The sequence below is a fragment of the Strigops habroptila genome, chromosome 2 (genome assembly GCF_004027225.2).
Source record: "Strigops habroptila isolate Jane chromosome 2, bStrHab1.2.pri, whole genome shotgun sequence".
NCBI classification, from domain to species: Eukaryota; Metazoa; Chordata; class Aves; order Psittaciformes; family Psittacidae; genus Strigops; species Strigops habroptila.
The window spans coordinates 43,988,648-44,013,910 of record NC_044278.2 but is presented as its reverse complement, the minus strand read 5'-3'; the positions used below and the strand labels follow the sequence as shown (position 1 = coordinate 44,013,910).

General features: G+C 39.2%; 1 protein-coding gene across 3 annotated transcripts in view; it reads right to left on the bottom strand.

Moving 5' to 3' along the window:
- MAP7D2 (MAP7 domain containing 2) overlaps positions 1-25,263 on the bottom strand; it is a 77,754-nt gene that overhangs the window by 28,202 nt on the left and 24,289 nt on the right. For all 3 annotated transcript variants that reach the window (XM_030476103.1, XM_030476104.1, XM_030476101.1), the window contains exons 2-3: positions 7,634-7,711; positions 4,337-4,500 (exon numbers count right to left, since the gene is read on the bottom strand). In XM_030476103.1, the coding sequence (XP_030331963.1) occupies positions 4,337-4,500; positions 7,634-7,711 (242 nt within the window). The remainder of the gene's footprint in view (positions 1-4,336; positions 4,501-7,633; positions 7,712-25,263) is intronic.

Genomic DNA, 25,263 nt, shown 5'->3' with positions numbered 1-25,263 from the left:
TACTATTTGAGGATGCAATTTTCACGCTTAAAACCTGTGTGTGCTGACTTTTTACTTTTAACTTCCCACCTCCAACATCAATGTAATTCTGATTGAGTCCCTTTTCTGTACTCAACTCTTTCCAAACCTCAACTATTTCATCACCAGTTTTTCTCTGCAGACTGCTTCTTTTCATTACTTTCTTCTACTACGCATCTTGCCCCAATATACCTTTCTACCCACACTCTTTTGAAAGTCACCCTCCCATTTCTTTCTCATTAAAGTATACATTTACACAGAATCTTTCTTTCCATATCTATGTGAATATTGTTATACATTAATCAAAAAAGACAAGATGAAAGCAGTCAAGTTTCAATTATCCAGGCACGCTATGTTTGAGTTGTTGGGGTTTTTTAATGCTGCTTGCAGCAAGGACCAGCAATATTCCATAGTTTGCAAACCACAGAATACACTTATACCACCTACTATGAAAGTGCTGTTTTAAGAATAAAATGGAAGATGAAATAGATTAAGGAAATTAAATTATTTTTCCTACATATTTGAAAGCCCATGCTACCTACAATCTGAGGCTGAAATCTTCAATTACATGATGTGGAGAGGATCATTCATTTTCATTTGCAACAAGCCTTTCATTAAAGCACTACAGAACATAATTATTAAATGCCATTAAACCCTGCAGATATGGCTGAGATAAAAAACAATATGAAGGCCATCTTTCACAAAGAAAGGATAGTTATTTAGAAAACATTTTAAGATAGCACAAAACTAAAAAGCCAAAGAAAACAATAAGACACATGGAAGCACAGCATAAACAACTCACACATAAATAATTTGGTCCGTGATGAAAACTGAACAAGACAAAGCACTCCATCAGCAAACAATGTGCAAACCCCTTCCTGTCTATGTTATAGATTAAGTACCTTCATAAAAGCATATCAAACTATGCATGTGATCCTCATTTGGGAACTTTGACAGCTATAAATAGAACAAATAATCTCCACACTAAATAGGAAGTTTCTGCAAAAAACTGTCACATACAAGCTTTGCACGTAGGTTAAATTAAAAATGAGTTAAACCATAAAGAGAGAGCCATCTACTGCTAGTATCTAAAACATACATGTTACTTTCCAAAATCCATAGTTACTCATCCAGCTTTTCCTCAGACTAAGCAACGGAACAAAAATTTGCACTGTCTGAATTAAAACCAAAAAACCAACAACCAATCACCCCCCAAACAACCCAAAACCCAGTAGTGAGAATGCCAGTAATGTGACTGAAATATTTTCCTTTTCTCTATGTAAAACACAATACAGGTGTGAAAACAAGGAAAAAATTAATTTTACAAGTACTATGACTTAAAATAACCTGTGCAAACAATTCTAAACCAATCTACCTTATACCTACCATACAAACATCTAGAAGACCCCTAAACATCTTCTCCTCTTCACTTTAGATATTCATCAGCACTGTATGCAAGTAGCTCACTGTTCGTGAATATTATCCATTGGCTCTTCCACGTAGCAACAAAAGAGTTCTGCTATGTTCTATTTAAAGAACACATTGAAAAGCAATATAGAATTTTAATTTAACTACCCTTCTGAGTAGAATTTCTGCTCTCAACCAATTACAATTACAGGTGTATATTAAGCATGTGTGAAAACAACAACATAGGACAATAAAGGCTCTGCATAAAGGTATGTGGGGAGCTGCGGCAGCAAGTAATGGGGGGGGGGGGGAAGAGAGAGCAGAGGACCATCAGTGTTGTAATGAGGACTAAACTCTTCCCACACCCACTGCACAGTAAATTGAGAGACCTCTTGCATAGCAACTTCAGTTTATAGCAAAATTTTTGTGCAACTGAATTCCACTCAGTATATGAGTTGCCAAAATAGGTTTGGAAAGCAATTACTAGTTCCATATATTACAATTCAAAGTTAATTACCTTTTGACTCATAGTAAGTAATTAATGCTATAACATCTTGGGAGTTTTTAACTCTCATGTGTTTCAGTGCATACTCTTTACAAACGCAACAACTAGTGCATGTGCACCAAAGCAATCTTTCCAGGAAGCAAGTGTACTGGCTCACTGGCCAGGGCACCACCACTGCCCCCTCCTTCAGGTGTGGGAAATACAGGTTTGAAGCTCTTCCAGTAAAGGTCTCAAATGTCCAGAATGACTCATGAGCAGTGAGTAACTTGCAATGCTCAGGGAGCTGCAACTTCATCACCAACCCTTCTCAGACCTCCACTGCTACTATGCATACGGGAATTGAGGGGCTCATCAGAAGAGCTGGGGGGGAGGGGGAAGAAGGGGGAGGACTTGACAGATCCATTAGTAGGACTCAAGTGGAAGTCCGCAAGGACTCCTCGTTCTTCAAGAAACTAGGAAATGACAAGTAATCACAAAAGGAAGAAAGGAAGCCAGGAAGTGGCGATGTCTCCTGTTCCCGGTTTCCTTCTTCCCTCATCCTCTCCTGTTCTACAGATTATTCCCCTGTGTACCCTCCCCTCCTTCAGAGGCTCCTGGATTTTTCTTCCCACCAAGTCTAATCCATCCCCAAACAAACAAGAATCCTCTCCTGTCCTCCTGCTCACTTAACCTTCTCCCAGGTTCCTTAACATGGGGGAAGGAGAAGGAGGAAAAGGAAAGGAAAGGAGCCAGACCAGGGCCTGCCTGGGTTCCCAAAAGGCTTTGGGCAGTTTAAGCTTGGAGGAGCAGCTCAGTGAGCAGAGCTAGGAGTGGTATTCGTATTATGACAAACACTTGGAGGCAGCACTTCTCTCACCATTAGAGAAGTCTTCCATCACATGTACAGAGTGTTGGGAAGCTATAACAGGTTTGCTGATGCTTGGGAGAAACATCACCGTGTGCTCAGCCCCTTACATCCATCTATGGGCAAGCGCAGGAGGCCACTACAGGAGGTGGGGTCCCCGCTAAACAGACTCTTTGGGTCTGACCTGGCACAGCCTCTCTTATGCCTGACAACCCTGCTCTTACTCCTCCAGAGCAGGCAAACCATGTAGGCAGGGAAAGCAGGGAGTTGCTCACTCTTCCTACACCTCTCCCCCTCCCTGCCTGCTCTGACACAAATTTCGAGGCCAGGGTTTTGAAAGTTTTTGTACTTGCCATTTCCCTTACAACCCCCATAAAGGGGTTCAATCTTGCCCAGCTGCAAAAGGTTATGACAGCAGGAAATACTGGGGAAGGAGCACAACAGGTCAATGATGTTACTACAGGAGAGAGACCTACCCTTTGTTTCTGGTTTTGCCATTTTTCTTACCAAAATTTGAAACAAACCACATGACAAAATATTTAAAAATGCATTCTCAGCTATTACACAGAAGCCACAATCAGTATGTTATAGCTGAAAGAGGAATGGCAGGACATAATCTCATCAGGTTAAAGTGAAAAATTGATTAAAAAAAACCACTCAATGGACAGCAGTATTTTGTTTTGATCCCTTGCAGAAGAATTTTATATCTTTTGGAAAGATATTTTGGTCAAAAGACGGAGTGGCATACATAAAGGAAGGTTAAGAACTGCGGATTTCTAGAGGCTTTTTATCTAGAAACTAGGGAAATATCTTCTTTTGGCTCTTTTTTCCTCTTTAAACCACTGCCCTCTTTTCCAAAAAACATTAATTCTTTATCAGTTGCAGTAGCAGTGCTAGCGTTTTCTACAGAATGTCATGTGGAGAGACACACACACACTGTATTCAGAGATCTGCATCAGAAATTGGACTCGCTAGAGCAAAAAAGAACCTTAAATGATCTCAAGCAGGGAGAGTAGAAGAATGGCACAAAGATGCTTCACAAGATATATGCGTAATTCTGTTCTGTGCTAGAATTTTAAGCCCAGATTCTTCACTGCTTGAAGTAAGAATTTCTGATTTTATGTCACTGAGGAAAAACAAAACAACGCATTTTCATAAACATTACTTCAGTTTCAGGGACAGTAAACAAAACACTAAGAAAAATCTTTCCCTTTTATGGAAACATTCATCTCTAAAAACTACCTTCTGGAAAGCTGGTGCTTTATCATCTGACAGTCAGAGTCCCAGATATGTTAGCATAAATACATGATTATTGTGTGAGATCAGACAAAAATCAAGAGACAAAAAAAAAAAAGCTCTGGAAAGTGTTTGTGATATACAGGCAGTAGTAAAGTACTTCTAGGTGGGGTGACATGCATCTGTAGTTCCCAAAGTAAGGCCCACATGCCTCTGGACCAATAAATAAACAAATGAAAATCAACATTTAATGCATGTCAATATTCAGCCATGTCTAATGCTACCATATAGAGTTGCTCTGCCATACATCTCCCAAAGAACCTTACCTCCTCCTCTTTAAGCTTTTGTCTCCTTTTTTCTTCAACAGCTGCTCTCTTCTGCTCCTCCCTCTGCCTCTGTTCCTCCAGTCTTTTCCATCGCTCCTCCATTTGCTTTTCATATTGAAGTTTTGCTCTTCTCTCTTTCTCCAGTATCTGCTGTTCCCTAGCAGCTTAGGCAGAGAAAAAGGTGCATTTCACTTCATGCTAATTTTCTTCTGCTTTAAAATTATTTTATGACATGACACGACAGCATAAACAACAAATGCAAGTACACATGGTTTTAGTCCACTAAGGTAAAAAATATAGTGCACAGAAGTGCTGGAGTGATTAGTAAATCTAAGTGATTTGCTCAGTAAATAAACAGGGAAGCTGTTGGTACACAAGGTGAGTTTGTGCCCCTTACCTATATAAAAACAGTGCACAGAAAGTTAACAACTTGGTTTTGTTTATGTTTAAAATCCCTCTGTAGCTTAAAGCCAAATTCTTTTTTCAAACGTAACACATCTTCCCAGTAGGTTTTAAAGTGAATCAGTTAAACATGTTGAAGCAAAAGCCCTTGGAATTTCTTTAAAACTGTGCTTCCCTTTATGGGGCTGCCTTCAAAATAAACACATGAAAACAACATACGCTAAATTTTCTATAAGCTTTGAAAATGCACCATTCTGTCTCTGTCTGTAATTTGGTGCTACATCGTTATTCACTACTGCCTGTTTGCATGAAAAAAAAATACTTCTGTTATTGAGGGTTTGCCCAGTTGTTTATTCCAACTGGTGGAGTTGGAATCTTCTTGAGACATTAGCTTGTTGTTACAGAAATTCAGACTATAACATTACATGCAGGACTGTTGCTTCAGGTTTACACAGGAGACGTAGCAGCAGAAGTTAACATGACAAATCAAAAGGTAAAATCCACTTCTCATGCAAGTGTATTCCACAAAAAGGCAGGGAAGAGATGTTCAGTAAGCATGCCTACAAACATGAAAGCCTGTAATATCACATACCAACACACATACAGCCAGAACCAAAAGTGGAATATTCTTACAGTTGCCAGGCTAAGAACTTGAAAGTTAGGGAAAGCCAGAATTAACAGTGTTTATACAAGAGCTAGTCCTTCATCCTGCACACCTATTCAGCCTCAGTCTGCTTCTTCAGTTCCTGTTTCCCTGTACAGCAAATTTTTTTCCTTCTACTTCTCTCTCAGTATCTTCCCATCAGCCCTAGGCTCTTGCCCAGCCATCTCAAATTCCTTCTTCTCACATCAGCCTTTTTGCACCCAGCTACTGCCCTTGGGCTCTTTAACCATAGCTGTGACCTTCAGTCCCTCTAAGCCTCACTCCACCCTCAAACCCTTGGTTTAAAGCTAAAGTACCTCCAACACCACCAGATCCTTTTCCAAAAGTTGCTGGATCCTCCTAAAATACATCTTCCTCACATCCAACCTGCTTTACAGAACACCTTCTACCTTATTCTTCTTAGAAATACAGTTTATATTGTCTTTCCCTTTTGCCTTATGGGAACTCACTATTCCGCCCTGCCCCAGGACAGGGCAGCATGAGCGGATGCTGCAGGCAAGCCTGGACTTGTAGGTATGAAGAATCACAGTTGTCAACAGATTAAGAGTTACATCAGAGACAGTGGAAGACAAGTGACCAGTTGCTAAGTGTTAACAACTACCAGCCACGTCAGGTAGACCAGGTGAAAAAACAGCATGCTGGAATTAATAAAACCCAAAAATAAAGTGAGGTGTCCACACATTTGTGCTAGGATTACCTTCTGAGTAAGTAGGTGAAACCTGGGAGTGATTCTGGACAGAGAAGGAAACCATTCTGTCATCATGGACATACACAGAATTCTTGTTTCTTAATTTAGGGATATTAAACCACTGATGAATGAATTTTGGCTTTGGTGAAAAGGTTAGTCCATATTGCTGCAAAGTACCTGCTGGCTGCATAAAGATCTGTTCTCCTTTTTTAATGAACTTCTAAAAGAAAGATACCACAAAAAAACTGTGCCCAAATCCCAGAGCTTCTAAAAATGGTCTTAACTCTAAAATTTCCAGAAGGCACATATGATGTCTGTAGAGAAGTGCAGCCAACACCTTCCAAACCCCCTGGGCCATCCACTCCCAGATTCTCCAGCTTTCAGTTTCCCCTCTCATCTCTTCTTCTGCTTTTTAATCCACATCCTTTCCAATCTACTCATCATGTCACTTTCTTGGGAACCAGCAAGAAGGGTTAATCAAGAGTACAGAAGAGAGAGTCTGGACTGAATATACCTGGAAGAGATGTAAGCTACAACTCAGGCTGGTGCATGCCCCATGTAGACAGAACTTCTGGAGAGATCCAACTACTAAACACCAGTAGATTTTCACAGGAATTATCAAAAGGAATCTTGCTTACAAAGCCCACAGGTACTAAAAAATGTCTTGTCACTGGTCTCAAGCCTCGTGTTTTGCCAAGAAACACGAAACTGTTTGCAAGAAAACCAGTATTTTCCTATGATTCTTTTCACAGGTGTCCATACCGGCTTTTAGTTAACATTTCCTCCAAACATATGCCTAGCTTGAATTTTACATATCATAAAACACTGACAGTTCCTTCTGAAATGTGTTGTCAGGTAACGTTAAGGACAGTGCTACTGGCCTTTCTTGTTATTACCATGAGGAAAAGTGAAGGTAACTGTTCAACATTTAAAAAATACATATATATGTAAAGTCCAAAACAATGTTGAACAATTAATTTAATTCATATATATATGAAGTAACTGTGTACACTCACACACACCCTCATACATATATTAAAAAATTCATTATATATATATATACACACACATGTACATACTGCAATTTCCTCAACATTTCCCTGGAGGTATTAGTAGCTTAAAAACCAACTGACTATTTTAAAACCTCTGAAATCAATGCTTATGTTATTCAGAAAATGAATTAGTCATCTTTTTAATTCTCTTGAAATATTAACAATTTAAAACCTACAAAAAATTATCTGCTTTATACTATACTGAACAACTCCATGATCTTTTAACATGGCTCAAACGTAATAGACTGTTTCACCAAATCATCCTACATATCATCCTGAATATTATTCAAGGCTTATTTGGTGGTTTTACATATCAGAATCCTAACAATCAATATCTTGCACGTAATTTGAAAGTAGTAATGTAAGTGATAAAAACTAGGAACAGACTGAAACACAACGCTTAAAATTCAGAACAGAAAAACTGTCACGTTAGTAAATTAAGCCTATTAACGCATATGCATAAATAATACATACACCTCCTGCCATCTTACCGAGGTATTTCTCCCTTTCTTCTCTTCTCTCCTTTGCCAGTCTTTGTCTTTCATCGGTTTTCAGAAATCCATCAATGGCTGAAGTCAGAGAGAAGGAAAAGAAAAAAAGTATTAAAAACATGTTAGTAAAACTAAAGCAGCATCCAAAAGAACTAAAAAAATCCACCAAAAATATGTTGTATCTATGGCATTTAGCAACTCCAACAACAAAAACTATTTTGCACTTAACAAGCTGGGATTTCGATACGTTTTGAGCACAGTCTCCCTCCTTCCTACCTACTGATGAACTCCAAGCACAGTTCCTCAGTGCAAATGCCCGATTCCTCTTCTCAGAGCACACAACCATGCTGTCAGTGCTTTTATAAAACTTAAAACTTTCTTAGTAAAAAATGTAAGGATGCAATTAACATGTATTAATCTTTGTTAATAACCTCATTTTGAAGTTTTTGGATAAAAAAGAAAAAGGTAGTTCAGGAAAGCAGTAAAAGCAGTATGCAGCTCTCATGGTCTAATGCTATGTGGAGTCTGAGTCTTCATATTTATGTCTTAACACAGCTCCATAGCTTCCTTGCCCACAGGAAACCACCAGCATCAGCTCATTTCAACAGCCAACAATTAGTGCTGAATGAGGATACAGAGACAGCAGCTCTCCTGCCCTCTTTTGCAGGTAGGAAACATTTTGTTTCCTTGTCAAGTTTGCATCTAAAAGCAGGTTGCTTCTTGGGGAGGAGGTTGCCTAAGGATGTTTTGTACCTGGATCCAGACATCCCAGTTCTTTCCACAGCATCAGCCACCAAAAAGCCCAATTAAAGAAGGCGGGCAGGCAGGCAGAGCGTGACACATGAGATGCCTCGGGGTCACCTGCCTGCATGCCCTGTAATGAGCAGCCAGAAGGACCATAGGTGGACCTTCTGCAATACCAATATATGCTCACCAGCTAGTGACTTGACAGACCAGCTAGAGGATGGTATCCTTTTAAAACAGCTGGCAGGGCCTCCAGTGTCCTCCTTTCTCTCTTTGTTTTCAGGATCTCCTGGGGTCTTAGCAGGGTTGCAGTGCAAACAGGCAGGGTGCCTCACAGCACAGTTTACATCCTTTGCAATCATTACTTGGGCTCCCTACTGAGTTAGTGAATTATAATTAAGTCCCCTTCTCTTCTGCTCTAAGAACTGCAGTTGTTAATTTTGTCAGATAAATAGGAGTGGAAAAGTTACTTAGACTGTAACCCAGGCTCTCTTCCTGAAAAGTCCCACTTGCAGGCTCCTCTCCAAGGGCATCCTGTGTGTTGGAGCTAAGATTTTGCATGACAAGCACCTTTCTGTAAAAATGCACGGTTCTGTACAAAGGCTAAAAACCAGCCTTGATGTTCCCTTGTGACTGGTGAAAAAGGCAGGTCTCAGCTGTCCCCCATTAGAATAACAGCTTGCTTTTTCCCCAAGCAGCACCTTCGAACACCATTTCTAATCCGCCTCTGCACAGACAAATGGCAACTACCTGATGGCAGCCAGGCCTCTGGAAAATTGCGGTGGTAGCTCCCAGCTGGTTAATTACAACTAGAATTTGTGGGTCAAATACATATCTATTTATTACTGAAGACTCATCCTACTTCCATCCTAGTCCACTGGTTTGTTTGCTTGGGTGCCATTTATTGTCAGACTTGACAAGCAGGGAGAAGAAGAGGTGGCTCAGTAAAGCAACCATGGGGACAGTTTGTGACTACTTTGAAGGAGCCTGCTTTGAGTAGCCACGAAGGGGAATCCTGTTGTCAGCACTGTTAAATTACAGCTCCAATGGAAAGTTTTTCAGTGATCTGAAAGTCAAACCAGCACGAAACCTACAATTTAGGCTAGAGGAGGTGAAATCAAGACTGGAGCTCAAAAAGAAAAGACTGAGCTTGGGAGCAAATGAGGCTGGAGAAAGGCTAAGAGTTTATTTACTGGGCATGACATGCTGGAATACCCCGTTGGCTAGTTCAGGTCAGGTGTCCTGTCTCTGCTTCCTCCTGGCTTCTTGTGCCAGTCCTTGCTGGCAGAGCATGAGACTGAAAAGCCCTTGATCAGGATAAGTGCTACTTAGCAAGCAGAGGCAGGAGCTAAGGCTTTGTGTGGCAAGGGACATAACTCAGGTGGAGAGGTGGAACCTGAATTATGGAAACCAGGATGGGGATAGGAACAGCAAGACAGTCCATGTATATGGATTATGTTCATAAAATCCTGTACTGACTCTCATCCCTCTCCTGCTTTCAGCAACTATCTATGAAACCCACTAGCAAAAAAATATATCCCATTATGCTTGTCAATAAAATTACAGCAAACTTATCTCTACTTTGATTGCTTAGTGAACACTACTGGCAGAAAAGGATCTAAAATCTCCAGCCTTGCTCACAACTGCTATAGCTAACCTGAAAAATAGTGCATGAACTTTGGATAGCTTTCTCAAGAGTTCGGATGTCTCAACATCACTCAGGTAATATTAAAAGAAGATCAAGGCTGTAATGCCAGATACATCCCAATTTCTTAAGTATCAAAATCAGCATTGAAGTAGTCTGTACAATCCTTATTTTGCTCCTTTAGCAGACATATTCAGCATTTTTCCCTTTTAGGTCTTTTCACTTATTCAGTGCATAGGATGAATCTCCTCAAGAGGTGAACCAGCTTCAGTGATTAGTGCTTGTTGCTTCATTTCTTTCTGAAACTGAAAAGTAGACAGAACTATAATCTGAAGTCTGTCTTGGAGAACACACTCCAGGCTTGGCTATGTCACAGGTGAAACAACAAATAATGGAATTGTTGCTCATGACATGTGCAATACACTAATGTGCAAAAAACTCTGCGGAGGAAAATAGTACACAAGTACAGGCATCAAACGCATATACATGCACCAAGGGTAGCATTAAAATAGCACAGGCATCCTCAATACTAGCATTTCTTAACTTGACTTCACAAATCAGCATACATGCCAAAATTCAGTGAATATAGCTTTGAAGGACAAATAACTATTCCCTGGGTAATGACTTATACCTTGTGATGATTTTTTAAGGCCAAAATTAGTGTATTTACTACATATCTTTAATACAATACACATTATAAAAATAATTGGACCAGCAGTTACCTGTGGTGTGAAATTTGATTAATGAAAGGAATTCAAATTTGGTATAGCAGACTGCAAACAGCAAGCACAGGTAACAACCATCAAGATAACCCAACGCCATGTCTGTTTCACCACACGGACTGCCAGCAGAGGGCACAACAAGGTTTGAAATCGAAAACCCTACAGCAAAAAAGCTTTCACTGTGCTAAGTGACCTCAGGTTAATACTCTGTGCACACACCTTTATCCTGAGCCTTCCTCATACGTACAGCTAAGCCTCTGATCCCTCAGTTAGAAAGGCACGTAGCAGCAAACAACATGTTTAAAAGTCAGGAAGTAAACACACACTGGCTGTGCCTTCTGCCATCCAGAGTAATGAATACAAAGAGACACTAGCAGAAAATTTTCTAATAACCCTCTATTCTCAGACTTGCAGAAGAATAAGGAAACTGCTCAAGTAACAACATCAAAGACTTTACTGTAATGATGCACACTTGCACACACATTGCTGCTTACTTCTATTCAATCTCCCAGCCTTCCCCAAAAGCCCCTTTTCCAAACAGTCCCCACTCTCAAGGGTATACATCTAACTGCTGGGCTAATTTCTTCAGATTTTGCCTCACTTTTTGACTGAAGAGGGCCAGCTGCTCCTCCAGGACTTTGTTACAACAAGCATTTCTAACAAAAAAGGCCATACTTAAAACCTGTTAAAATGTCAGAAAATATGCCATCTAACACTGCAGGACTCATCAATACTTCAATGTTACTTTGAAATAAATATTCACAGGAGTAAAAACTGACAAGTCAATCACTGCTTTTTGATGGACAAAGGAAACTTATTCAGATTGATGAAACAGTGCCAGAACATGTCCACACACACTCTGCTCTAAATACTGCTTGCGTAAGCCTCTTGGTGGTGGCTTCAGACAGAGAGGAAGGTTGTCCTGAACCGATGAAACACAAGGCAAGCTGTCTTTTGAAATCCATATCCTGTCTCGGGTTCAGAAAACAAGTACTTGAGCAGGACAACCAGGTTACTGGAAGATGAGAGTACATTTCAGACGGACCAGCCAGCTCCTCTCCTGACATCTGCACCTAAGTAAATGCCAGCAGGTCAGGCCTCCATTTTTTTTTTTACTTTGTTGTTGAACCCACATACACTTTTATGTGTATGTGGGTTCAACATTATTAGTTCAATAATTAGTTATTATTGAACTAATAGTGTTCAATATTCCTAGACCTTTGGCCATCCTACATAGAACCACAGAATCAACCACACTGGAAAAGACCTTTAAGATCACTATATGACCATGTTCAACACATTTACACCTTTGTCCATTCTACATGACACCGTGCAACAGTTTCAGACCTTTGTCACAGTGTATGTCATCTACACTGATGTTCTTGTGTTGGTGAAATTGCAAGTTTGGATGCAGTTCTGCCAAAGGGTGGCATTGCCAGGGATGTGGCTAGGTGGTCTACATAGCAGACCAACCCAGCCTGAAATATCACTGCACTTACACTCATCATTCTACTGGCAAGCTTTGTCATTTCAAATAATATAATCTCAACTGATAAAATCAAAGTTTTGCTCCCTAAAAACCTGCTTGCTCTCCCTTGAGACTGTTCTTTGAGACAATAAAAGACAAACTTTTCTCCACCTGCCATTGTCTCCCTCCAGGTACTACTGAATGAAGAAATGTTATGTTCAAGTTTTCAGTTACTGACTATACTCCAAGGTGAAAAAAGGTATAAAACCGCATGTGACTGTACTCAGATGACACGTTCTATTGGCAAAAGACATCTTTTCTAAATTTTAATTATGGTACATCACTGAAAGGCTTTCAGGTAGAGTCAATATGGAAACAGCACAAGGGCTTTGGAGGTATGTTCGGTAAGATTTAGTGGATTGTTCTCTTTTCTGATAATTGTCTGTTTAAAAAATTTAATTAAAAAAGCTGTTTATTCTATTGCACTCAAAAAAAAAAAAAAAAAAGAAAAACAAACCAACAAAAACCCAAAGAACTGGATTTTTTCCAGTATGAGATACTTAATTTTACTTTTATGATTGCAAGGCTGGATTTCAAACATAGCAGAAAAGGAAAAGGGATCTTTTCCATCATGTCTAATGAAAACACATGGATGGTTATGTTGTTATGAAGATGTTAAATAGATGAAGTCATTAAAGGCAGACTCAGCTGCCAAACACAGTGGCATTGCAGACACTGCAGGCTAATTGTCTGAGAGGTCGCCTGGCAGAGAAGCTGTCAGATACCTGCATGCTCTGGTTAAGCAGCAAGGACACAAGTGTCACTAGTTACCTGCCTTCTGTTCCTGATCCCCACCCTGGGTTTTCAAGTTGTTTGAATTGAGAACTGTACACGATATTTACACAAAGATTACAGCAGCAAAATATATCCTACACCATATTTACACAAACATTACCATAGGAAAACATATCCTACTGGTATGTTTATTTAAGTTTAAGGTAAAATGACTCCAAAATGCTGGCCAAGTAACTTCAAAATTACACATAAAGTAAAGATAGATGACTTGATGATCACATGTAATAACAAAAATATCTTGATTCCTGCATGGGGAGGAAAAACTTGATGAAATATAAAAGGCAGATCTTTTCAGTTCTGCGTGAACCCACAGACACCTAACCAGCACCACGGGACTGCATGCTTTATATGTAAACAGTGTGCACAGCCTTAACAGTGTTCCATGGAGGCTCCAGTATCAGTCAGACACAGCAGATGCATCTCAAGATCACTCGGAGAACCAATAAAATACATTAGCAGAATGCTTTTACTCAATAAGCAATAATACTAGATTAATAATTTAGTTTACTGAACAGGTCCCTACTAGACAGCCCACCACATGGTAAGCACATACAAAGCAGCCATACTATGTCAGTGGGTGTTCTACATTGCTGTTTTGTTCATGTACTTCTGCAATCTCTCAGACAGAATGGAGTCCAGACATTTCACCAGAGCTTGCCAGTATCTTTCTCCCAGATTTCAGACATCTGTATTTTTCAAATATTATAGCTGTATTTTTCAAACTATACCAGACCCATTTGGAATCTGTAGGTATTAGCTTCCTCCCCTTTTAGCCTGCTTCTTACTGTACATAATTACAAAAATTGCTCAAAAAGGGAGGTCAATGGTGCAGATTCAGCTGTAACTTAACCATGGTTTTGGTGTTGTTTTTTTTTATTTTCAGTTTCTTCAGAATAAAACCTGCATCACTCATGTTTATGAAGACAGAAAGTTTAATATATAATTACTAAGTTCAGCAGTTACTTTATAAACTCATTATTCCTACCTTTGTCAATACAGATACCAATTAATCCTTTCAACCTTGCTACAATTCAAAAAAGAAAAAGTCTGTATATACGTGAATATATACGCACGAAGAGAACTTTTACTCAAGTAGATATAAAAATGCACACACACATGTCCTGAGTTAATTAACTATTAAATAGAGGACATGCATGTCAGATTTTATATGCTGCAGAATAAAGCCTGTGCAAAGACACTTACAGATGGTAAATAGGAATGACAGACCTGCCTTTCATCCTACTCTGAGGGAGTATATTAAACTCCCTTTCTGTACACTAATAACACTTCCCAAGACTTGATTCACAAGGGGGAGGGAGAAAGGAGACAAAAAAGAAGGTTTCCTTTTGCTTCTTAGCCATCTTTTATCAGTTAGTAATGGGATTATTCCTCAGATAGAAGACAAATGGACAACTATTAATAGCCTCATACAAAATGTTAATACAAAATCAAATGTTCATACATGGAAATATTATGCTCAGAGTCTTAGCTAACAGCTCTTGACTGCTCAAAGTAGCTGTTGTTCTAGTAGCCATTGATCAAAGTAGTTCTACCACTGGTTCCAAAGCAACCTGGCAGGTAGGGACCCAACCAGATACTCATGCCACTCCTGCTCTCAGGCCAGTCTCAGGAATTTTACCTTTTGCAGAATATCAGCAGAAGCAGAATTCATCACCAGGAGATTTCTACAAAAATGTAGAGAGTTGACTAAAAATTCTGAAATTAGATGAAAGAAGAAGTAAAAAAAGTCAAAAAAAGAAGAAGCCTGAAGATTCTCATTTATTTATAATTGTTCTTTCCAGAATGTTTAATTGCAACTGATTTGAGTTACACATCTGCAGTACAATCGAAGTTTATTGACAATTTCCAGAGTGGTTTTATTAAAAAAACCATAACATCAGAATCTCCACAATGAATAATTATTAGGACTTACTTAAAATAGTTTAAGCAAGGCTTTTTGGGTGGCCTTGGCCTTGGGATTTTTTTTTTGGTGGGTGTTCAGAGGGTTTCAGGAGGGTTGGGGATTGGGATGTTTGTTTTGGGTTTTTTTGTTGGTGTTCCCCTGTCTCAACTTCCTCTAATTTTTTTTTTTTTTCCCAAGTAAATGTAGAAATTCTCAGTGTAACAAACAGATAATCAAATTTGAAGGTGCACTTAAGATGTAGTAAAATTATGGTTTTTTAATATTTATCTGGTCACAACTTTAACCGTATTATCAGAAAAAGCCCTCAAGAATATGAACTAAAAATAACATAACCTTTCCCCTTCAGATACCTAACTACACAAGATTTATAACAAGGAGTGGAACAAGAGAATAGCATAATCCAAAAGGAATTCACGCACTCATGACACTACCTTGATAACGGATTCATCCTACACACACCCACTGTGTCCCAGGAAAGCCATCCTTTTCCAACCTGCTCCCTCAGCAAGCAAATAATCTTAAAATTATTGAATGGATAAAAAAAAAAAAAGGAATAAACAAAACCAAACATTGCTTCTAACTCACAATTAACACTTTGAAACTAAATGGAAGTAGGGTTTGCCAAGGAATAATTGCTGGCACTAGCTGGAAATTATGCATTAAAACACCAAGTAAACTCCCAAACCCCAAAGCTATAAACAATACAAATGAAACAATCTTTTTCCACTACAGATTTTTTATCTTCTTTCTTTCACCCACTGTGTATCTCCTGAATTAGCAGCTGCCCTGACGTGTATTTAGGATTTGTGCATTTAGTATCTTGCACAAAGCGTCACTGATTTCAGCAGAACTACATTGTTAAAACAGAAAAGATGAAAGTGTCTTGTTAGGATTGGGAAGCCCTTGCATATGCCACTGAAGTCTGAAAAGAGGTCCTATCACTCACATAATATCATAATAAATGGAAAATGCATTTGTTGGAAAAAGAGTATCTATAAATACTGTAAACATTGTTTGACTAGTTCACCTTACAGCCTTTGTAAGAAAAAGCCTCACTGTAAGACAGTAAGCCTCAAGACACAGTTATTTTGCTCAAATTATTTAAGGGAAATGCTTTAGGGTCATATACATTTGTTTCACCATTTCAGTGAATTCAACCTCAATCACCTCATTTTAGGAACACACACATCAAAATGAAAGAAACTTGATTTCTTTCCAACAACTTTTGCCACCAAAATGAACTAGAAACAAAAGCTTTGTGTCTATAGTCTAGTACACTCCAATTTCTCATTAAAAGTGTTTCTGGACTTGCAACACACATTTATGTATCAGCACCTGTTGATGTTGTATGTAATTTATTATTAGGTGAAAATCAGTGAAAATTAGCATTTCATTGAAAGATTCAGATATTTTTAGCATCAGCAAATGAGATGGAAGCGGTTAAGTACCCACTTCTCCCACCTCCAGCTAGTTTGTAATCCCCAAATACATATTAAACCCCACTTCCTGTTCAAGTTAATTGGCTTTGCTGGTGTATGGCACTGAATAGCAATCTTACACCTCGGTGGTTTTACAATTTTCACTGCTGTGTTGCACTCCTAAATGGCAGCTGGAGCGCATGAAGACAGCGAATGTGAAGGGAGAGCACAAAACTGTTTTTTCAGATCCAGGTAGCAAGAGTTTTCCTGGAAGTGTTCACAGGCACAGCAGTCTTGCACAGCCCCCACGTGGGCACGGAGATGACCTGCAGCTGAGGTGCACAACCTCTGCTTTTACTGCATTTATTTCTCTGCTGACAGCAACGAACCAACGAACTGCTTAAACCCTCGCAGTACCATTCTATGCTGTAATTTAAAACCAAGGGGTGCAGGAGCCACTATTTGTAAAGATGATTATCTAGAGAAAACAGACAGCTTACCTGATGTGAGCACTTGGAAAAGTTAGAGCTCCTGTCTTCACGCTCAGGCTCTTCAACGTCCCTGGCCTTGCCACCCAAGTAATAATCCCCACAGCAGTGAAGAGCTGAGGTGCCTCCACCCGCACAGACACTGTCAGCCCACCATGCCAGCAGCCAGGACCCCTTGTTGAAATTCTGCTTCACAGTGAAGAGGAAAGTTGGGTTCATTTTCCCAGCATGGCAGTCGCCTGGAGCATGTCAAGCTGCCCAGCCTGAGGCACTGAAGTACACTGCTGAAGGCCATTATTCTGCTGCCAGAGCCCCTTTTATCCAAAAAGAAACTTTCATAGCACCAGTACAGAGCAGGTGCAAATCTCTAATTTCAGGTAACCTGCGGGTCACAGGACAGCATTTTGGGGGAAGCCCTGCAGTCTCTGTACACCCTGCCTTCCTTTGTGGTCTGCCTGCAGGGCCCATGGCAACTGCTTGTACATAGGCCAATCATAAAATGGTTTAGGTTGGAAGGGACCTTAAAGATCATCTAATTCCAACCCATGCCATGGGCAGGGACACTTTCCACTAGACGAGGTTGCTCAAAGCCCCGTCCAACCTGGCCTTGGACACTGCCAGGGATGGGGCAGCCACAGCTTCTCTGGGCAACCTGTGCCAGGGCCTCACCACCCTGGTCCTGTAATCAAACTCTTAATTAATCTCTACGTCAAAGTACTTGTAAATGGCAAAACTACAACTTGCTTCTAAACCAACTTCAGCCAGGAAGGGTTGCTCTGGAGTCTTGAGTAAAAATGACAACATAGATTTGTCAGTACATTCTCAATTAAACTGTCATTAAAAAAGAAATTAAGGATAATGATAAAACAAGGTTACTATCTACAGATAAAGGGCTCACACGGGAGACAGAGGCTTGGTGAATGAGCATCTCAGAGGTGGCAGTTTGTACAGTGTGGCACTGGACTTAATCCACTGCACGTGTTATGTACAGGAATGGCTCTGCAGGGTCCTTCTATTAACTTCTTTTTCATTTCAAGTCTAACGTAATAGAAACTGCAATAGAGATATTGATGCTTTGGGATTTGCTCTGAGTTGTAGAAAAGGTATACTCGGAAAATCAAGAAAACGTATCTGGCTTCTAACAATGCTTATAGAAACATGAAATGCCCTTTATTGCCACAATATGCCTACTTATTTTTCCCAGACAGTACAATTAACTTTTTAATATGCTCTTCATCTCTCACCATACTCTGTCCTCCATCATTAAGTCAGTGATGACTGAAGATCTGGAGAAAGCTTTAGGGTGTTTTCTCTTCTGTTCTTTGTGGTGAGCAAGGTGAATATAGAGCATTTAACAAAAGAAAAATCCATTTGCAGTTTTCCATTTATATATCTTTCTATTAAAAAAAAAAAAAAGGCACATTGATGACTTACTAACATGACCTAACAAGGCCTAACCTAAATAACCTCCACTTTGCTCTGCCCCTACATGGTGCATTGCTGAAGAGGTGTATTGTTCCACAAAGAAGCAGCTATCAGGTATGAGATGTAGAAAGCAAATTTTCCCTGTGATTTGGCAAAAACTTAAAAAGCAGCAGCAAAGTCCTTCATTGACTTCATCCTTTGTGGACTTAACTATGATCAGGAGAAGAAGTTAAAATGATGATTTGTCAGTACATTTTTTAATATTTATCTGGTCACAACTTTAACCATATTATCAGAAAAAGCCCTCAAGAATATGCACTAGAAATAACATAGCCTTTCCCCTTCGGATACCTAACGACACAAGATTTATAACAAGGAGCGGAACAAGAGAATAGCGTAATCCAAAAGGAATTCACGCACTCATGACACTAATGACACTCATGACACTGTGCTTCACACTAATAATATTTCCCATGGATTTATTTCAGGAAGAAGAAGAACACTCATTGATTATCGAAGCCAAAACAATTTATTCTAGGAACATGTAGTAAATCCTCATAGAGAGGAAAAGCTTTTACAATTATATGTCTGTCTTTAACCTTTTTCCCCCCTGCATTTTAGTAGGTGTACTATGCCAATGTACTTCATATTAATAACGTTATGTAAAGACATACAGTTTTAACTATGTTTCTGGTCAGTTCATCAAAGTGTATTCCATACAGCTCCTGCTTGTGGATGCCCCAGTCTTGGCCCATAGATATAATTCTTAATATATTATATAATTTAGTAGTGGATCTGAATATTTGCCCTTTTAAATCCAGAACACAAACTTTTCCCTCTGGCGCTTGTGCAGTTATTTGATCTTGTCTGAGAATCTAATCCTTATAGGTCTTCCACGAAGAGACTAAAACATCCTTGTTGCAACTTCTGCCTAGTTTTCTACCTGTCCTTTAGCTGTGAGGTTCTGACTCTCAAGGAACGTCATGCATGAGGCTTTCAGTGTATGCAATTCCACCTGCAAGTCACTGCTGAGACTTAACCAAGCACTGGCAACCTTACTGCTCCAGACAAAGAGAACAAAACCAGGGGAGGACTATGAGGACTCAGCTGGCATTTCACTTGGTGCAATCATTTTACAGTCTTTAGATACATACAGGCACTTGCACAGGTACTCGCACTTCACAGGCACAGTGTTTTCTTTTGACCATTACCTGAATTCATTTCAAAGACCAGAGACATCGGCCCAAAACATTATGTTTTAGAGAAAATACAAACATTTAAAGAATGACGTTTCTTGGGATATTTTCCGTTGATCCTTCAACCATCTGGAGAAGACTGATTTGATTCAGAACAAAGTCCAACACTGACACATAAATAAGTGCTAGAGTTAGTGATTTGACATCAGCATCAAGATACATTTAAACCACTATGCAAACCCAGCAGAAATTAATTTAAAATGTTTTAACAAAAAAATATGGTTTATATTTTGTTCAAAACTGCAAAACTCTATTACAAGGCTTGTACGGGTCTACCATCATAATATAAGAGCAGTTATTTGTCGGGTCCAAAGGCAAAATTTGTTTATTATTTTAGTTCTTATGCTTTTGTATACAAGTCTGGGAATGCACCACAAATGCTGCTAGTTCTTGCACCTGAAGTTATAGCACTTTGCACAGCAAATTTCTGTTCTCATTCGTATGTAAGGGCAGAGCTGGATATCTGGCCCATAGAACCTTACTTTTCTGGTAACTCAAATTCTTCAAAGAAGGGACAAGGAAAAAAATCTACAGGGCACTAAAGAGCCTAAAAAGGGAATATAGCACCCTTTAGACTTCAACTTACGTCCAACTTCGTTAAAGTTAACTGATGGCTTCAGCAGCTAATTATCAGTGAGAAGAACGGACAGACAGATAGGTGTGATCCTCTAAGCTTTATTCCTTTTTGAAGAAATACAGACAACTGAATTCTTTGAATTGTAGACAGACACTTAAACCCCATATCGAAGTCCTTATCATTTGCATGCCTTGAGAAATACAGCATATTAAGTATATGATGACTTCATATCATTAAGGATTTTCTATCTTCAAGGCCCCAGCTACTCACAGCAGAATGGCCTTGGGAAAAAAGAAAACTCAAAATAACTTAGGAATATCTATCAAAAATTATGGCAGCTGCTAAAACAACAAATACAGAAGTCTGCATGCTATTTTTTTTTTTTTTATAACCTAATTTTTGGAGAAAAAATTATATCTCTTCTGCACATTATTTTCTGAATAACTCATACAGAATAAAGGCAGCTAAAAAAATGAGAGGACATTGATAAGCCAAAACAAGCACATTTAAACACACGGTTTAAATGTTTTAGGAAGGAGCCATATGATGTTACACTGCACTGATTTTCAAAGCATCTAACTAATTAATTGCCTGACATTTAAACTGACAGGCTTAAAGAAAGGCAGAGACAACATATAAAATGAGAACTTTAAAAGAAGCTTAATCCGGTGTCATGACATTAAACTGCCAAGACAAACTGACCAATGATAATGGAAGAATAATTTTCAGTGGTAATTTCTTTTGGGTTATTTATAAAAAACAGAATGAGAAATTGTGAGTGCTTGCAGTTTAACAAAACAGCACCGTTCAGCTAAAAAGCAGATGATAACAGACAAGCTTGAAGAAATTATTTGCATGGAACATAACAAGTTCTAAATGGAAACAAAGATAATTATTTGCACAAGAGTAGCACAAATGTACTGAGGCTGATGACGATTGCTGAATTCACACTCACGATCTTTTCCTGTGGGAGATGCCACACTGAACACAACAAATCTAATCATGCAGCCAGACTTTTTTTGGCATACAGATCTATTTAATACTGTGACACAGTCTAGTAACACGTGGTGTGGATGTGTACACTGGAATAAAAAGAAAGCTTTTCAATAGAGATAAATGCATGGTGAATGCGAGAAATTGAAGGTCACAAATGCTTGGCAGGCAATGCTTTGATCCAATTGATTTTCAAAACACTTGAATGATGATTTTGCAATTAAATGATCTGCTTATAACACAATGTAATTGTACATTTTGGAAGATGAAAGCCAGTTAGCTTAATTTCTTCTAATGTAGACTTTGTAAGTCTACAATTAGCCTGTACGTGGGTTAGGTGGTATTTTCTATTTAAAATTTACTTTTAATTTTCTCTTTTTCCTTGTTCCTCCCTATCCCTCTTTTCTGATGTGTCACAATCCTGGTTTTAATCAAGTAATTTATTGGCAGGAAATTCAACCTGACTGACCCCACAACCTAGGTTTACTTGGCACCAAAATGTAGGTGTTTACACTATATAACTTAGCATCTACTTTGTGCCAAAAAAGACAGCAAAATAATCCTGTTTGTCATGATCTTTCTTCATTCCGATGTCAACACTAAATCAGCAGAAAAACAACTGCCATGACCTTCATGTGCAAGGCAGACCAGAAATGACCACCCCCAAACCTCCTTCCCCAGCACAGAAGTGCCCCAGCAGCTCTCTCCACAGGACTGGGATTTGCCAGAAGCGGCAGCGCTGAGCATGTTATAGCCATGTTAAGAATTTTGTGGTGTAAAGAACAATGCACAAATTAAGCTTCAGTGGTGGTGAGTGTTACCCAGTGTTATTTTTACATTTTATTTAGCAAAGAAAACAAATATTTGTATACACCTGAGAAATACAGGTATACATACGATGCTGCTGAGAAGACACTGAGTGCAATTAGGATCATTAGCTGTTTCTACCTTAGTGAAATTTGTCTGTAGAGAATACCAGCATCCTAAGCTCTGCTGTTTCTCCTCATTTTATACAGTTTTCCTCACTCTACTTATTAAAAAGAAAGCAAGAAATGGATAAAGGAGTCTTGGAGTCTTCTCCCTGTTCCCCCTCTCCCACCCTTCTATTTTGAAACAACTCAAGTTCCATCAAAACCAGTGCCTTGTCTTCAGGCCCTGCCTGGGCATAAATCTTCCCTCCCCTCAAAACCTTACACCTCAAACAAAGAGCCTTCTGCCACATCCAACACACCTCATTCCTGCAGCTCCGTGGCTTCCAGCACAACTGCCCTGCACCCCACTACAGCATCTTCTCCCCTGGTTTGCAAACTGCTCCAGGAAGTTGCCGAGCCACTTTAGGGTCTCACCTGGCTTCCTCAGGCAGGCAAGTGCTGCTGGCCCCTCTCCTGCCATCAGAGGCGGCTGGCACGCGCCATCACACCAGCTGCAAGCAAACCCACACAGCCCATGCATGCGCACTGTTTTGGGGAGCTTGAGAAGCCCTCAGCCAGGCACCTTTCCTCAGAACCGTGAAGAGAAGGCTCTCCCTGGCACCCAGTCACCCCATTCACAGGGGAAGGTAGTTTGGAAACTTCCATGGGCCTCACAGAGAAAATATACATGGGCCTTCATTACAAATATCATACATTAGGACTTACTCCAAAACTTCAGTTTTGGTACTGCATATGTGCAATTTGCTCGCCAATTTCTAAAGCCTGTCCTCTGAAAATAAGCGTGGGGTAGCAGCACGGGCTAGAAAGGACCTCAAAAGATCATTAGGCCCAACCTTTCATGGGAAAGGAAGCCCAGAAGAGATATCTAGCACCCCATCCTACCACATCTTGAAAACCTCCAGTGACGGGGGCTCCACCACGCCTCTCAGGAAGTTGTTCAGTGATTGACTGTTCTCACTGTAAAATATTTCCTTTCTTTTACCAAGATGAAACCTCTCCCAACACAACTTGTACCCACTGCCTTCTCCATGTGGCTCCCTGTGAAGATAGAGCTTCCATCCTCTTTGTAGCCACCCTTTATATACTGGAATACAGTGATGAGGTCTCTGCTGAGCCTTTTCTTCTCCAGGTTAAATGCCTGACCTCCAAAAGAAATAATAGGAAAATAAAACCCAGCGTGTTGTGCTGCCACCGTATGACCACAAAGACTGATTCTTCCTGGTAGGGCAGAGGAAAGAGGCGAGCAAAGGGCCAGGCTGCAGCACAGATGGAAGAGGCACAACCAAGAGGTGGATGCTGTTCTCCTCCTGATGCTACAGGCACATGCCTGGAGCTGTGTCCTACAGCACTGTAAGCATGAGAGGGCAGCCTAGCCAAGCACATAGAAATCATCAGATGCAATTCTACCAATTTTAAGAAGTCCAAATGTCTCATACTTTGGCATGACTGTAATGCAACAGAAAAAACACGCTGCTCAATATATATATATTTTTAAATCATTATTAAGGCAGGACAGACAAAATCACAGGAAAGAGCACTTGTTTCCTTACAGTACCTAACTAGACTAGTAATTTTGTCCATTTTTTTTAAAGAGTTGAAAAGTTATAAAGCATTATTTCCTCCAATATACCTTACAGTATAAGTTCCTCCAATTTCTAAGAGACTCAGTGCAAACAAGTGCATTTCATATTATTAATATAAATATTTAACAGCTTACATTTTATAGAACTTTAGGTGCACTCTGACAAGAATCAGAAATATGTTTTGTACTTAACTCACTGGAAAACAGGTCCATTTTTCTTTTTGGACCAAGTTAATCCAGAAATATTTGATGAAAAAATTATATGCCAGTTCTTAATCAGTATCAAGCTGTCAATACACAGCTTTCGGTACTATTTTAATAATATTCAATAAAAATAAATTTAGAGATGGGATATAAATCCTCTAGTAACAACCTGTTCTTCTCGTCATAGGTTTAAAAATTACTCCACCTTTCCATTTTCTTTCCTTTGACTTTTTAAACCATACATCTCTCTCCTGCATCATCTTTCTTTTCTATGTTACCACTCCATGTTCTTCCCCATCATTCAAACTTCACTGAGTGAGTATTATTCAGCTACAGAATTAAAAGCCAAACTGATCTTAAACCATATAGAGCTTTCAGAAACCATCTGGTGAATTTTATGCCCTGAAATTCTAGGCAGTATGACTTCCTATACAAAAAGTACACAGCAATATTTCAACATCACACTTCCATAAATACAAGTTCTATTTGATTCTGAAATACAAGCATGCTTCCATTTTTTAACTTTAAACTTTTATCTTAATCAAAATGTATGTAAGACGATACTTCAAAGAAACATTATGTTGGTATGGCAAATTGATTACTCTTCAATAAATACTTCTCTTGTAGCTATAATAGTTAAAACTAGTAAGAGAGAATATTAATACCATCTCTGCAAGATCAATTGAAATAGTTTGGCAAAAAGGGAATGTGGCAATCAGAAGACCCAGTGAAATTTAACTTGAAGTGTTTACTGCAAGCCTTGCCCTACACTTCCAATGTATATAAACATTGATGTTTTACTGCTTAAGGTTCAGGAAATGTGTGAAAATTAAGTTAAAAAAAAAATGAAAGCAATATCAGTACACCTAAACCACCTTAAAGCAAAGTCTGAATGTTAGTTTTTACAAAGTACTTCTGGTTAGTTCTTAAACTTAACACGCACCCCCCTAACACAAAAGAAATGTTATCTGAATAAGTATTTGACGTATGTGAATATCCTTGCAATGATCTGACCCAAATTACAATAACATCAGTACGTATTTTATCTCAAATGTTTCAAGGATCTAAGTCCTTCCACACTGATACATCTTGTATACACAGATGATGTACTGTCATAACTTTTTTGTTATGACTAAAGTTGGCTTAACTTGTGGCACTACTTAGAATTCTAATTCTGTCTGGTTTTGTTTTCCTTGAGAGGTAAAAAGTTGCAGATGACAGATTTTTTAAGTGCAAGAACTACAACCTCATCTTCAACTGGATCCTCCCAGGTCTGCTCATCACCTCCTCTGACAAAAGAATCCTCAGCTTGTTTCTACCTATACAATCAGCAATCCCAATATGTATTTTTTCTAAGTGTTCAATATGTTCCTATAATAGAAAAATCACTGGTAACA